Genomic DNA, 15,038 nt, shown 5'->3' with positions numbered 1-15,038 from the left:
CCGAAATAGGGACATTGAGACCTTTTTTCTTTTTAGATCCGTGGGGGTGAGAGTACCCAACACCCAGTAAGTATCACCACTTAGAGGGAACTTAGGTCAAAGGAAGAGAAGGGTATCCTTAAGGTCTCTCCGGGAGGAAGAGCAAGGGCTTTGGCTGACTGAAAGAAGGGTGGGGGCAGGGAAAACTGCACACCTCCTCCCCCTTTCCCGTTCAGTCCAGTGCTTGAAAGATGAGAAAAGAAGGATCTAGAAACAAGCCATCACCGGTGTTTTGTAGTCAGCCCTAGGGGGCAGGGGCCCAAGCCTTTGCTTGCTTAGGCAACCACCCAATGGAACAAACTCTTTAAAAAAAAAAAAACTCTCATCAGAACATCTGTTTCCAATATGTCAGCTGGTAAGTAGTATTTCATTTCATCTTGATTAAAAGAAGCGCTTTATAATGACTTCAAGAGAAATGGCTTAGGAGTTTGAGAAAAAATTTTTGCAATTGCTATGGCCAAGATTTAAAATACTTTCTAACTCTCCTTCCCTTTTGTCTTCATTATCAAAGGACGCTTAACAGTAGAAAACAAAGGGTTGTGGAACTGCTCAACTATTTTTGTGAAGTCTGTCTTAAGGACTAATAAAATCTTTTTTTTTTTTTTCAGTGCTGAACTCAAATGTTTGTTTTATTTACTCTGTAAATAGCCAGCTCTTATCTAGATCATGAAGTTCTCGGGCTAGATGACAGGTTAACAGATTAAATTTTTAACGTGTTTTCCATTAATAGGGTCTATTGGTATAACTATCGTAGTTTAATCAACTCATCACCAAAAGAAGGTGTTTTGGATCATCTGAGTGACTAAAGCCAAGGGTGGGGGCACCCTGAGGATTTTACTACTGCCACCATTTAAGTTTTTTTTTTTTTAAGTTTATTTATTTTGAAAGAAGGCGGGGGAGAGGGGGACGCTGAGACAGGGAGGGAGAGAGAGAGAGAGGAAGGGAGGGAGGGAGGGAGGGAGGGAGAGAGAGAGAGAGAGAGAGAGAGAATCAATCCCAAGCAGGCCCTGCGCTGCCGGCACAGGGCTCGAACTCACGAGCCATGAGATCATGACCTGAGACGAAATTGAGAGTCAGAGGTTAACCAACTGAGCCACCCTTAGAATAAGGTTGGCTAGTTTAAGCAAGTAGGATTTTCCAGGTTTAAAAATAAACGGGGCCTATAAATAAATACATGAACTCCTAAGTGTTAACATGTTTTGTTAAATGCAAAACATTCTTTTCCTACTCAGAGAGGGACTCTTTGCTTTATAGGAAGGATAACCTCTTAAATACCTTGGGGTATTAAGAAGTAAATATTTCAGCGGGAGGGGGATGGGCAAAATGGGTAAGGGGAGTGGGAGATACAGGCTTCCAGCTATGGAGTGGATAATCAGGGGAATAAAAGGCACAGCACAGGGAGTACAGTCGATGGCATTGCAGTAGCTTGTACGGTGACCGACGGTAGCTCCCCTGGTGGCGAGCACAGCGTAACATACCGAGAAGTTGAGTCACGATGTTGCACGCTCGAAACTAATGTATCATCGTGTGTCAACTATACTCAAATATTCAGAAAAGTTTTTAAAGCACTATTTCCACTTACTGAAACAGGTCGCATTGTTTTGTGTACAGGCTAGCTGCCCCCAACTCATGTCCAACAAACCACAGCAATATTTATATTCTATTTTAGTTGCTATCTTGCCCAGTCTTGTATTTTCAAAGTTTAAGGACTGATAATGGAGATTAATAATTCTTGATTTTTGCCTAATTTTAAGTCTTTGTACCTAGGGGGAAAAAAATCTAGGGAAATATTGTAACATATTTAACAATTTTCAACATCTAAAGGGTACAGTTTGATACTCCGCGGACATAAAAATCTTCCTGCAGATTTCTCTAATTAGAGAGAGGAGATAATACTACCCTCGTTTGTCGGAAAACTACACCTAAAAATGCATTACCGTGTTTTGGGTTCTCTTATCAGTTTATTTGGAACTGCAGATGCTCAATTTCAATATTTACTTTGACTATAATTTCACAGGCAGACTGGTGATGTAGGGGAAAAAAAACCCCTCAGATGGAGCCTTCTTTTGATAATTATTATTTTTCCATTTTAAAACCAAGTCTAGGCACTCAAAGGAGAACACTAGAGTCTACCAATTTCAAACACATGGGTTGTTAAATATTCCAGTACCAAACAGAAAGTGTTAATTTAAAATATAAGTGAAAAAGGGCCACCTGGGTGGCTCAGTCAGTTGAGCGCCTGAGCCTTGATTTTGGCTCAGGTCATGAACACATGGTTCCTGAGATCGAGCCCCGTGTCAGACTCTGCACTGACAGTGTGGAGCCTGTTGGGATTCTCCTTCCTTATCTCTCTGCCCCCCCCCCCACTCTCAAATAAATAAAGATTTAAAAAAATAATAAAAAAATAGAAGTGAAACGAATCTACATGTTATTCATGATACCATGCTTGGGATGACTCTTTACATAGAAAGAGGTTCTCCCCACATGGGTGGTATTATTATATGAGGCAATCGACTGGAAACGTGGCTGTGTTCTCCTAGATCAAACCAGAGTGATAAGGCTCCCACAAGATGGTTTCATTTTGCCCTGATGTGACTCATTTAACTACCGTAAAGGAAATCGCTTGGCCGTTATGATAGATAGCAGAAGGTTTCTAACTCAACTATTTTACTATTTGGGTAGTTTTATAGTAGTCAACAATACTGGCTTTGGAAAGGGAAGCTTTCAGGCAGATTCTTGAATTAGATCTGCTGGATCCTGAAGCCCTTCAAAACCCCCGACTCCCTTTTTGTTTCTCCTTCCCTCGCCTCCCCGCCAGCTCTGTTGAGACACAGCTGAAATAGAACACTGTGTAAGCTTAAGGTGTGTGTGTTGATTTGATACGTGTATATTGCGAAATGAATGGCCCTCCCCATAATTACCATTTGCGGGGAGATGAGAATATTTAAGATCCACTTTCTCAGCAACTTTCAGGTATATAATACAGTATTCACTGTCATCACTGTGCTGTACGTTAGATCCCCAGAATTTATTCCTCTTCTAACTGAAAGTTTGTACCCTTTGGTACAAACATCTTCCCACTTTCCCCACCCCCTAGCCTCTGGCAACTACCATTCCACGCTCTGCCTCTGTGGTTTCGAGTTTTTAGATGCTACATGACAGTGAGATCATACGGTGTTGGTCTTTCTCTTTCTGACTCATTCCACTTAGCATAATGCTATGCCATGCTATGCTATGCCATCCATGTTGCCCAAACTGGCCAGATTTCCTTCTTTCTTGTGGCTGAATATTGTGTATATGTGCCACATCTTCTTGACCCATTCTTATGGATCCATTTCACAGGCTTTCATGTTATTAATTAGCATCTCTTCATTTCGGCTTGAAGAACTCCTTTCAGCCTTTCTTGCATGGCAGGTGTAGTGGGGATGAACTCCTTCAGCTTTTGTTTGCCTGGGAATGTCTTTATCGGTCCTTCACTTCTGAAGGACTTTACTGGAGTCCTCTTGGCTGGCAGTTTTATTCTTTCAGCTCTTTGAATACTTCCTCGCACTCTCTCTTTGCCTGCAAGGCTCTGCTGAGAAACCTACCAATGGCCTTATGGGGGTTCCCTTGTCAGTTACAAACTTCTTTCCTATTGCTGCCTTGGGGTTCTTTGTCTGTTGGTAGTTTTATTATAACGGGTCTTAGAGAAGCTCTCTTTATGTTGAGTGTTTGGGGGATCTATGAGCTTCGTGAACATGGATGTCCAAATCTCTCCCCAGATTTGGGATGTTCTCAGTTATATTTCTTGAAATAAAAGTTTTCTGTCTCCTTCTCCCTCTCTTCTCCTTCTGGGACTCAAAGAATTCACAGATTGTTTCTTTTGATGCTATCCCAAAGATCACGCCCGGAGGCTTCTTTACTCTTTTTCATTCTTTTGTCCTTGTTCTCCTCTGATGAAACAAATTCAAAGGTCCTGACTTCCAATTCACAGATTACTTCTGTTTGATCCACTCTGTTGGCAATGCTGTTGCATTTTTCACTTCATTCATTGTATTCTTCAATGCCAGAATTTTTTTTTTTTAATTTCCTATCTGCGTTTAACTTCTTGTTCTTGTACTGTTCTCCTGGTTTCATTGAACTCTCTGTTTTATCATAGCTCATTAAGCTTCCTTAAAACAGCTATTTTGAGGGGCGCCTGGGTGGCGCAGTCGGTTAAGCGTCCGACTTCAGCCAGGTCACGATCTCGCGGTCCGTGAGTTCGAGCCCCGCGTCAGGCTCTGGGCTGATGGCTCAGAGCCTGGAGCCTGTTTCCGATTCTGTGTCTCCCTCTCTCTCTGCCCCTCCCTCGTTCATGCTCTGTCTCTCTCTGTCCCAAAAATAAATAAACGTTGAAAAAAAAAAAATTAAAAAAAAAACAAAAAACAAAAAAACAGCTATTTTGAATTCTTCATGAGGTACATTGCAGATCTCCAGGACTTTGGCCTGGGTTACTGGAAGATTATTGGGAGCCTTTGGTGGTGCCATGTTTCCTTCATTTTTCCTGTTCTCTGAAGTCTTTTGCATGGCTGTCTTTGCATCTGAAGTAGCAGTCACCTCCAACCACCTTTACTGACTGACTTTGGGGGAGAAACACCTTCCATCTGCCCTGCTACGGAGTCTGTGGCTTTCACGGACCTCCTATGGATACACTGGCTTCATACTTCTTGCTCCCTTTTGTGGCAGATTTTTTTTTAATGTTTATTTTTGAGGGAGAGAGAGAGACAGAGTGGGAAAGGGGAAAGGGCAGAGAGAGGGAGACAGAAGCTGAAGCAGGCTGCAGGCTGCAGGCTCCAGGCTCCCAGCTGTCAGCACAGAGTCCGATGCGGGGCTTGAACTCGTGAACCATGAGATCGTGACCTGAGCCGAAGTCTGACGCCTAACCGACTGAACCACCCAGGTGCCCGTTTTGTGGCAGATTTCTGAGGCTTGTATGCCTTCTCTCCATCGTGCAACACACCAGGCCAAAGTGCTAAAGCTCAAGCTTGTGGTCTCTTAGTGGCCCACAGATGCTGGATGGCCTTCTAGTCGGCTGCCAAGGCTTGCTCTTAGCCACCCATCAGGAGCACACACAGGGAGCCGGCTACAGGATAAAGGAGTGCAGGGTTTAGATGCATAGAGCACTGGAGGTGCCTGTGGGCTAGGTGGGGGTGGGGGCAGGAATCCATGAGCTATGTGTCCCTAGTGCCTTGGGCTTCTAGATGGAGCCTGCGATGCGGTTAGCAGGATCCGCGTCTCTTTAAGGCCCTCTAAGAGTCCGATCTACTCCCACCTCTTCCTGCCCCTAGTCATGCGGCTCATGAGCCAGGTACCCCTGATGGGGCAAGGGAGAAATGCGTCTCTTTGGCAGGCCTTATACTGCTGCGGATGCCAGGGGCCCACTCACATGCTCCCACTTGTTCCCCACAGAAGAAATCATGGGCGAGAAGGTCTCTCCTGGCACGGAGCTGTGCCACCTTGGGGGAAGGGGTGACATGAGTTAAGTCAAACCGTTCCTTTCACCCTCTACGATGCATCTGAACTTGTATTTGTTTTGCTCCAATGGCATGCTGGAACTTTGCCACAGGCCTCCTGGACGTCCACCAAGGTCCTCTGGTCTGTGGATGATTATCTAAGACGGGGCTCTCCAGGTGTGCTCAGACCACAGCTGAGAAAGGCTAGGGCCAGTTCATGAGCCACTACAGGGTCCACGTCCAGGACCAAGGTCTGTCTGCCTATTGCCTGAGGCACAGGTGGGGGAGACTCCTCCCAGGTCCCTGGCTGTATGGTGCTGAATCCCACAGCTCCCACAGAGGCACCTTTGTCCGCAGACGGATGGCAAACTGCTGAGGGGGGGGGATACAGAAACAAGGGGCATCTTACTTGGCCATCTTGCCGATGCGCTGACTCCCCTTTATTTATTTGTTAGGTTCATTTATTTCAAGAGAGAGAGAGAAAGAGAGAGCACGCAAGAGCCGGGGAGGGGCAGAGAGGGGGAGAGAGAATCCCAAGCAGGCTCCGCACAGGCAGCGTGGAGCCCGATGAGGGGCTTGAACTCACGAACCATGAGATCATGACCTGAGCCGAAACCAAGAGTCGGACGCTTCACCGACTGAGCCACCCAGGTGCCTCCTGACTCCCTTTTCATATTGTTTTCTTTTTAATTTTTTAATATTTATTTTTGAGAGAGAGACAGAGCACGAGCAGGGGAGGAGCAGAGAGACACAGAATCCGAAGCAGGCTCCAGGCCCTGAGCCGTCAGCACAGAGCCCGATGCGGCGCTCAAACCCACGAATCGCGAGATCATGAACCCGAGCCGAAGTCGGACGCCCAACCAACTGAGCCGCCCAGGCGCCCCCTCGCCCCGAGTCCCTGTTAATACCAAAGTATTGTGGCACTAAAGTGGCTATGGAGCTGTAACCTGTGTGCATTTTTGAAGTCGAGACGGACGAGGGGAAAACAAATGATCTGTATTCACCAGAGCTCCTCGTGAGCCCCGAGAAGAATTTAATTTGTGGCAGTCTTCCAGGGAGACGGTCTTGGAAAATAAACATTGGGCATCAGGCCTGGCCCTGTGCTATTTAACTTATTCCTGTACTCTCAATGAAAGCAGAAGGCAAAGTGAATAATCCAGTTTTCCAACACCTTCTCTTTGAACACCAACTGAGGCTAAAGGTGAACGTATATTTCAGAGCTCAATCGTATCACATTCAAGCTACAGAGACAAAAACGCCGGGGCTAACTGAAATTCTCCCCGTCTCTAGGAGCAGAAATCTCTTACTTTTGCGATGGAGAAACTCGGCAACCAGAGCTGCCACGTGCACGTAACACATTGCGGCCTGGAAAAGGATGACAAAGGAAGAGCGGTCAGAATGCGTTCCGGAGCTTTCCGCAGGGTGGTGTTTAGAACAAAGCCCGAAGCAGTCACCTCTGAAAAATCTCCATTTTTTACATGAATCTTGGCCATGCTGTCAAGCCAGGTTTTCCTGAGCTCCGGGGTGCTCGCATAGGACTTGGCTAGGCTGTACTGGAGATCAATTAACATTTCAGGATCCTTCTCATGCTCCTTCATCTGAGCGGTGGCCATAAGGACAGTACGGATTCTCTTGGTCAAGTCTTTGACTTCGGCGGGAAAAGCAGTGGCCTAATTTCAAAACAAACAAACAAACAAACAAAGAAGACACGTTGATCAACATTACCCACGTGCTCTAAGCCTTGGCATCCAATCCTGGGAATCCCATGATTTATACTCCTGATTACAGTTCTTGGTATACCACGTGTCTCCGGAGCTTTGGTTGTTTTCCTTGTACGGGGTGCCCGGGTGGCTCAGTCGGTGTGGAGCATCCAACTCCCGATTTCGGCTCAGGTCTTGGTCCCAGGATTGTGGGATCGAGCCCTGTGTCGGGCTCTGCACTGAGCATGGAGCCTGCTTCAGAGTGTCTCTTTCTCTCGCTCCCTCTCTCCCTCTGCCCCTCCCTTGCTCGTGCTCTCTCTCTCAAATTAAGTAAATAAATATTAAAAAATAAAGAGCTTTATTTTTTTTTTAACGCTTATTTATTTTGAGAGAGAGCACCCACGGGAGAGAGCGTGAGTGGGGGATGGGCAGAGAGACACAGAGACAGAGACAGACGGAGAGACTCCCAAGCAGGCTCTGCACTGTCAGCACAGAGCCCGACACGAGGCTCAATCTCACGAACTGTGATGACCTGAGCCGAGATCAAGAGTCGGATGCTTAACCGACTGAGCTACCCAGGCACCCCTGAAGCCGTGTAAATGAATTCTTTTTTAAAATGTCCAATTAGCTCAGGCTTCAAAGGCTCTAAACTTGACGGCAGTATATTCACAATACATAAAAGCATGGATCTGGAGGCAGACTTGTCCACGGTAAATTCGACAGCCAGAAGAATTATTTGCCATTATTGTGTGATTTTAGTTATAACGGTAACTAAAAATTGACAGCTTACTAGGTACTCGTGTGGTCTAGGCGGGCCTTACATGCTTTAACTTTTGCAGCAACCCTATGAAAGAAGTACAGCAGTTAAACAGCTTGGCCAAAGCATCACAGTTGGGTTAGGTGGTAGAGACAGGATTTATACCCAGACATTCGGGTTCCAGAGCTAGTGATCTCAGCCACTCTTCCATCCAAACACGGCCACGTACGCTAAAGTAAAAACCTTACACCAATACCGTAACGATTTCCACTTACACAACTAAAAGGTTGTGAATCACAGAAAACCCTAAAGAGTGAATAGCCTCTCTCAAAATGTTGTTTTGTCCTCCAAACCCATTAAGCTACAGTTTCCTTTTTATCCTGGCCGCTACTAAGAACGTATTCTCACTTCCTCTTGACCCCAATGGAGTAATCACAGTTATCCGTAGGATTCAGAGAAGACGAGGAAGGGACAACACAGGGGTTGGGGAGCTTTTCAATGTGAATGTAACCAACTGTGGAGGAAACGGTTTTTCAAAGTGCCTTCCTGATCCCTTCGAAAATAATAAGTATATACAATAAAGTTCCTTCTTATACCCCAGTAGCAGTCCCATTTCCTGGGGTGAAGGCATAACTCGTTGTCATAGGGTTTATTGGTAATGACAGCCCCACCAGAGTAAAGCGAGGTCATTTCAGAAATGAGTCATGCAAAAGATTTCTTACCAAGGTCAGCCAATACAGACCTCATTTACTTTGAAAATGATGCTAAGACAACTTTTATATAACAAAGAATTAAGGATGGTCACAAGTGGTAAAATAAACTCTCAGAGTGTGAGATCCTAAGTGGCATAAAATGTTTTTGTGCTCATGGGATTAGTTGGAGCATACGCTGATCTCCCGGGGAACCAGTAGAACTGGCTGAAAAGCAAATTTTCCCAGCCTGAGAATGGCTGGCACTAATCAGTGTTGTTTTTTTTTGTTGTTGTTGTTTGTTTTTTGTATTTTTTTTTCAGTCTAAGCAACGTTCCTATGGGAATTATTTTTTGGTACACAGATTCTACACGTCCCGAACATCAAGTATGCTGTGACTATGTTTGTTTTTTTTTTTCTTACAGTTTTTACACAATATGGTTAAATTATCCTGGAGGATGACCTTTCCCAAGAATGGCGATGATCCCCTGGGGAGGAAAAGTCCTTGACTGACAAAAAGATTCTTCTTCCCTTGTACACGTGCATTGCTGAAGATCAGAACCTGTTTTCCGTGCAACAAGACAAACGAATTTTTACAATGGCATAGGTTCTGAGTATGTGGGTAAGGAATACGACCGGTGGTCAGGGTCTTAGGCTTGGCCTCAGCCAGCTGCTACCGGAGAACGACAGCCTTGGCCTTGGGTTTGCCCACACATATCCACGGCAAGCCATAATCAGCTCAAAGAGAATTCTCAAAACTCAGAAGACCATCAAGTGGTGAATTCCTTCTGCGTTATTCCTCCTCTGTTGGCCACTCTCAGTGACATTTTGTGGAAGTTCAAACTCAGTGCTTCATTAACCAATACCATAAATGGTATTGGTATAGCCAAATGGTAGTCAAAAAGGAATCCATGCCTTGTCTGAGCAAGTGTGGAAATCAAGCTCAGGAAAAAATTCCAATCCTACTAGCTCTAACGGCTGTGTATACATAACATAGTCATTCATCCATCCAGTCAACGAATACTGAAGCTCTGTTCCGTACCGGGCGGCGCTCTGGATGCCGTACCAAACAGAGCCTTGACTCGTGAAACCCACGTTCTATATACGCCCTGTGCCATCAAAAGCTGTGAGTCCAATGAGGGTTTGACTACAGGAGTGTAAGCTTCTCTGACAGTGAATGTGGTGCTAGTTTATTACTTGTAGTGAGGACGTACCTTCATAGGTCTGTCACTGTTTGCAAAATTATTGATAATGAACAGGGATTCCTGAAATCGCGATCCTCCGCTTAGTGCCACGTCGGCTATCAGCTGGCTCACAGCAATTATGATCTGTGGGAGGAAGCACACGTTGGTTTTCGAGTGTCTTTTGAACAAATGCTGCTTATCCTCATCATTGTATGAGCCCATAAGCACCCGTAGGAAACGCTTCTTTTATTTTTATTGTTTGAAAAATTTTTTGGGGCGCCTGGGTGGCGCAGTCGGTTAAGCGTCCGACTTCAGCCAGGTCACGATCTCGCGGTCCGGGAGTTCGAGCCCCGCGTCGGGCTCTGGGCTGATGGCTCAGAGCCTGGAGCCTGCTTCCGAGTCTGTGTCTCCCTCTCTCTCTGCCCCTCCCCTGTTCATGCTCTGTCTCTCTCTGTCCCCCCCAAAAAAATAAATAAACGTTGAAAAAAAATATTAAAAAAAATAAAAAGAAAAAAAGAAAAATTTTTAGATGTTTATTTCTTTTTGAGAGAGAGAGAGAGAGAGAGAGAGCGAGCATGAGCAGGGGACGGGCAGAGAGAGAGGGAGACGGAGGACCAGAAGTGAGCTCCCCGCGGACAGCAGAGAGCCCGGTGTGGGGCTGGAACCTCGAGATTAGGATCTGAGCCGAAGTTGGATGCCTGACTGAGGCACTCGGGCGCTCCTGAAATGCTTCTTTTAAAAATGCCTCACCGGGGTGCCTGGGTGGCTCATTCGGTTAAGCGTGGGACTCCTGATGTTGGCTCGGGTCATGTTCTCACGGTTTGTGAGATCGAGCCCTGCCTTGGGCTTTGTGCTGACAGCACGGAGCCTGCTTGGGATGCTCTCTCTTCCTGTCTCTCTCTCTCTCTCTCTGCCTCTCCCCTGATTGACCTCTCTTAGAATAAATACACCTAAAAAGATTTTTTTAAATGCCTCACAGTTCCATCATAATCGAGTTTCTTCATACGTGAGGGGTTTAAATTCTGCTAGTGTAAGAGCAGCTCCAAAGGTCCCAGTGACAAACGTTATTGGGACGTTTCTTGGTTTAGAGGTGAACGGCTGTTCCAAACTCATAGCACAGCTAGATCTAAAACGGTTTTCAAAATCATGAACTGCTAACAGGGGCGGTCGGACCCCCACTGTAAACACGCTTTGCTAAGGAGTAGCTCCGGCAAAGCCGGGAACAAATGACGTTTGTCTCTGACGGCCTCTCGCCCGCCTTTCGCTGGTCTATTTCCGTGTGCCACACTCCCAACTCCTTGGCTTCTCGCTGGGGTCTGTCTAGTTTAGACAGCAGTGGACGGAAGGGCCTTTGATGGGAATTTGAATCTCTCAAGCTCCCTTGGATGATTACCTAAATGATTCACGTTAAGGTGTCGATGGCCGCTCCCGGGAAGCAGGGCTTTGTGGGAACAAGGAGCACAAGCTCTAGGGTCAAACTGCCTTCGCTTCAAGTTTTGACTCTATCGATTATTCACCGTGTGGCTGTGGGGAAGCTACGGAACGCTTCTGTGCCTCCCTTTCCCCATTCGTAATAGGGGGGTGACGACAATACCTGTTTGAGTTGGCCTCGTGTCACAGATGAGGCACACGGTTAAAGGCAGACGGAGTAACTCGCCTAGGGTCACATGGTAAGCAAGTAGCCGAACTAGGATTTAAACCCGGGTAGGTCTGCTTCCAAAACCCATGCTTTCCACTAAACCTTGAGCCGTCTCTCATCCTTTACAAACTGGGCATGCTGGAACGTGAAAAACAAACTAAAAGACCTGTTACTGTAACGTACGGGCTCTCACCGGTCATGTTCTCCAACCAATATTTGGTGTGGTATTTCCTTATCTCACTCAATCCTCATGAAACCCTATGAGGGAGGTACAGACACTTGCCTCTATTTCACCTATGAAGAAACTGAGGCAGCCACTGAGAGACTCAGGCAGTTGCTCAAGGTCGCACGGTGAGTGGGAATCTGGGACTCCGCCCTAGAGTCTGGGCTCTTCACATCTACACTCTGGAGCAGCACTGCCCAGCAGAAATAGGTGAGCCACATTCGTAATTTTAAAGCGTCCAGTGGCCACGTTAAAAAGCAAAAAGACATAGGTGCAATTTAATAGGTTTTACTTCACCCAATTATGTCCAAACTATCACGTCAACCTAAGGTCAGCATAAAACAACGGCGATATTTTACTTTTGTGCCCTCGGCCGTCCAACACCAACGTGTATGCTACGCTGACGACACGGTCAGGCACTCAGGGGAGACCTAGGTGGCTAACCGCTACCGTCGTGGACCGAGTATCGCCAGGCCTCGATCTAGAGGCTAAAGAGGGAACAGAAGAGAGAACAGGAGCTTCGGTGTTCACTGACCTGCAGATGGGTCCTCAAAAAGGTTTTCCTCTTGGTATACTCAAAGTTGTTCCTCATCAGAAGATACAAAAGCGCGGACGCCTCGTTCCTGGTTGAGCTGATCTTCGAGGTGCAGCACTTGAGAACCTCGTAGCAAAATGCGGCACACATGTTAACCCTTCCTTTGAAAAACGCGGAGGGAAACTAAAGAGCAGGAAAAACGGAAGTTAGTATCCGGAAACCCACTGCCCCCCAAATCACTCACCCATCCAACGCCTTCCATCTTCTCATTCACAACTGTACCGAGTGCCTCGAGGACACAAAACCAAACTAAGGTCAGGGCTCTGCTCCAGAGAACCGGAGACTGGCACACATTAATAATAGAACAATTCAAGTCAGCGGACAGGTCACGACACAAATGTGCAGGGCAGACTGTAAATGCTACAGATCCGAGAAGAGCTCACGATGGTCTGGAAAAGACGATAAGTAGGCTCTTTTGTTTTTGGTTTTTGGGTTATTTTTGTGTTTTCTGAGAGAGAGAGAGAGAGCATGTGCGAGCACGGGAGATGGGCAGAGCAGGGAAGAGGAAGAGAATCCCAAACAGGCCCTACGCGGGGCGTGGAGCCCAACACGGGGCTTGATCCCATGACCCTGGGACCATGACCTGGGTTGAAATCAAGAGTCAGAGGCTTAACCAACTGAGTCACCCAGGCGCCCCGATAAGTAGGTTCTTGATAGTACGTATTAAATTAATGAATGGCTGCAATGATGAATGATTGATGGGTCTCAGTTTGGGCTTTGAAAATGGGAAGGACAGTCTGCATTATTTACTCTTTTGCTGTGTATTTAAAGAGTTCCTTATGTTCCGAACTCCCAAATGCTGAGAAAATTATAGTGGGAATCTAATCAGCAAGTAAAGTTGATCTTTTAACAAACTGGGGTATAGGCAAAGTATACGCCCACAAACATACATACGCACGTGAGTCTTCTCATAAATAGTTGTTCAGTAAGATACATTGTGGCGTTAGAAAGAGAGTGCAAAAGTTATGCTCAATCTTCAAAACAGCCAAGGGGCTATTACTTTGAAAATGTATTCAGGCTGCTTTGTGGAAGATAAACTATTCATCATAACATAGGCTTGTTACAATCTCCCATGCTTACATGTCTAAGCAAGCAGGAAGTTGCTTTGAGGGCACACAATGGATTTTTTCAGGGAGTGTGAAGCTAGAGGGCCACCCTTTCAAAATTATTCCTTGGGAATCTTGAGTTTAAACCCATGTTATAGGAACCTTTTTTTTTTTTAAGTTATCTCTATGCCCAACGTGGTGCTCAAATTCATGATTCAAGAGTCACATGCTCCACCGACTGAGACTGGCAGGTGCCCCAAGAATGTATTTCTTCTTGTTTTTTTAATGTTTATTTGTTTTTGAGAGACAGACAGGGTGTGAGTGGGGGAGGTGCAGAGAGAGAGGAAGACAGAGAATCCGAAGCAGGCTCTAGGCTCTGAGCTGTCAGCACAGAGCCCGACGCGGGGCTCGAATCCAACCACCGTGAGATCACGGCCTGAGCTGAAGCTGGATGCTTAACCGACTGAGCCACCCAGGAGCCCCAAGAATCTATTTCTTTGCAATCACCTTAACACCAAGTACAAAGCTATGCGGATAATGAATGTTTAATGAACGTTTTCTGATTGGCAGTTGGGAAATCTCATCAACAGTTTCACCAGATTAGACCAAATATTGCCGGGCAAGATACTCTAGTATGAAAATAAAGGTGTAAGGGAGGGCATGGGAGTAGTGTAATTAATCCCCTATCATTAGTTTCTACCTCCATCACACTTCTTTGAGCGGGCAATGGCCAAAATCATCAATGACCTCCTAACTGCCAATCCCAATGGATTTCCTTTCCTCCTTACCTTATTAGACGGCTCCATACCTCATAATAACGTTGAAACTTTTTTCTCCTTTGGCTTCCAGGATATCCTTCTTTTTTGCCTTTCTTCCTACTTCTGTGACTGTTCCCCTCTCATCTCCATTGAGTTCTTTTCCAGCCCCTTCCATGTTGTTTTTCTCCCATGTACTGCTCTTGACCTTTGTGTGTGGGGGGGGGGAGGGTGCTGGGGGGGGGGGGAGGGTCCTTCCTCTACATGTTCTCCAGGGGAAATTAAACCACTCCCATGGCTTCAATTACCACTCTTATGCTGCTGATCTCCCTAGTTCACTATGTTCCAGTGAAACTGGGCCTTTCAGTTCCCAGAGCTTCTGGGCCTTTGCCTATGCATGTCCTTCTCCCTAGAGTGTTCTTCCTTGAGCTTTTCAAACAGCTGGCCCCTTTTTGTATTTCAGGTCTCATTTTAAAAGGGATAAGCCTATCTAAAGTAAGGGATCTCCCACAAATCCTTATTCTCTGTCTTAGCACCTTCAGTTCCTTCCTAGAACTTACAATTACCAGTTAATTTACTTGTTTATTTCACTAGACTAAAAGCTTCATGAGAGCAGAGACTATGTTTCTTTTGTATCTCCACCACTGTATGTCTAGTACCTAGTACAGTGCCAGACCGAGAGAAGGTGTTTGGTAAATACAGGATGGATGGATGGATGGATGGATGGACGGACGGACGGACAGACGACTCCAAGTCTAGCTCTCTAACCCAGATCACTCTCCAGAGCAAAGATCCATATATCCAACTGCCAGTCCTAACAGCTCTAACTGGATGGCCTAAAACAAAACAGAACTCATGAGCTTTTACCCCAAATGTAGTTTTTTCTCTATGTTTCACATCACCCACCCTACTCCACCATCCAATCGGTGAGCTGATGACC

At 46.0% G+C, this 15,038-nt stretch overlaps 1 protein-coding gene across 3 annotated transcripts in view; it reads right to left on the bottom strand.

The window, feature by feature from the left end:
* The window catches only part of DOCK11 (dedicator of cytokinesis 11), a 204,439-nt gene that overhangs the window by 36,756 nt on the left and 152,645 nt on the right, over nt 1-15,038 (bottom strand). For all 3 annotated transcript variants that reach the window (XM_043571394.1, XM_043571397.1, XM_043571396.1), the window contains 4 exons: nt 12,238-12,420; nt 9,871-9,984; nt 6,965-7,180; nt 6,818-6,875 (listed from right to left, as the gene is read on the bottom strand). In XM_043571394.1, the coding sequence (XP_043427329.1) occupies nt 6,818-6,875; nt 6,965-7,180; nt 9,871-9,984; nt 12,238-12,420 (571 nt within the window). The remainder of the gene's footprint in view (nt 1-6,817; nt 6,876-6,964; nt 7,181-9,870; nt 9,985-12,237; nt 12,421-15,038) is intronic.

The sequence above is a fragment of the Prionailurus bengalensis genome, chromosome X (assembly GCF_016509475.1).
Source record: "Prionailurus bengalensis isolate Pbe53 chromosome X, Fcat_Pben_1.1_paternal_pri, whole genome shotgun sequence".
In the NCBI taxonomy this organism is placed as follows: Eukaryota; Metazoa; Chordata; class Mammalia; order Carnivora; family Felidae; genus Prionailurus; species Prionailurus bengalensis.
The sequence above is the reverse complement of the archived record's forward strand: the minus strand, read 5'-3'. Positions and strand labels throughout refer to the sequence as shown.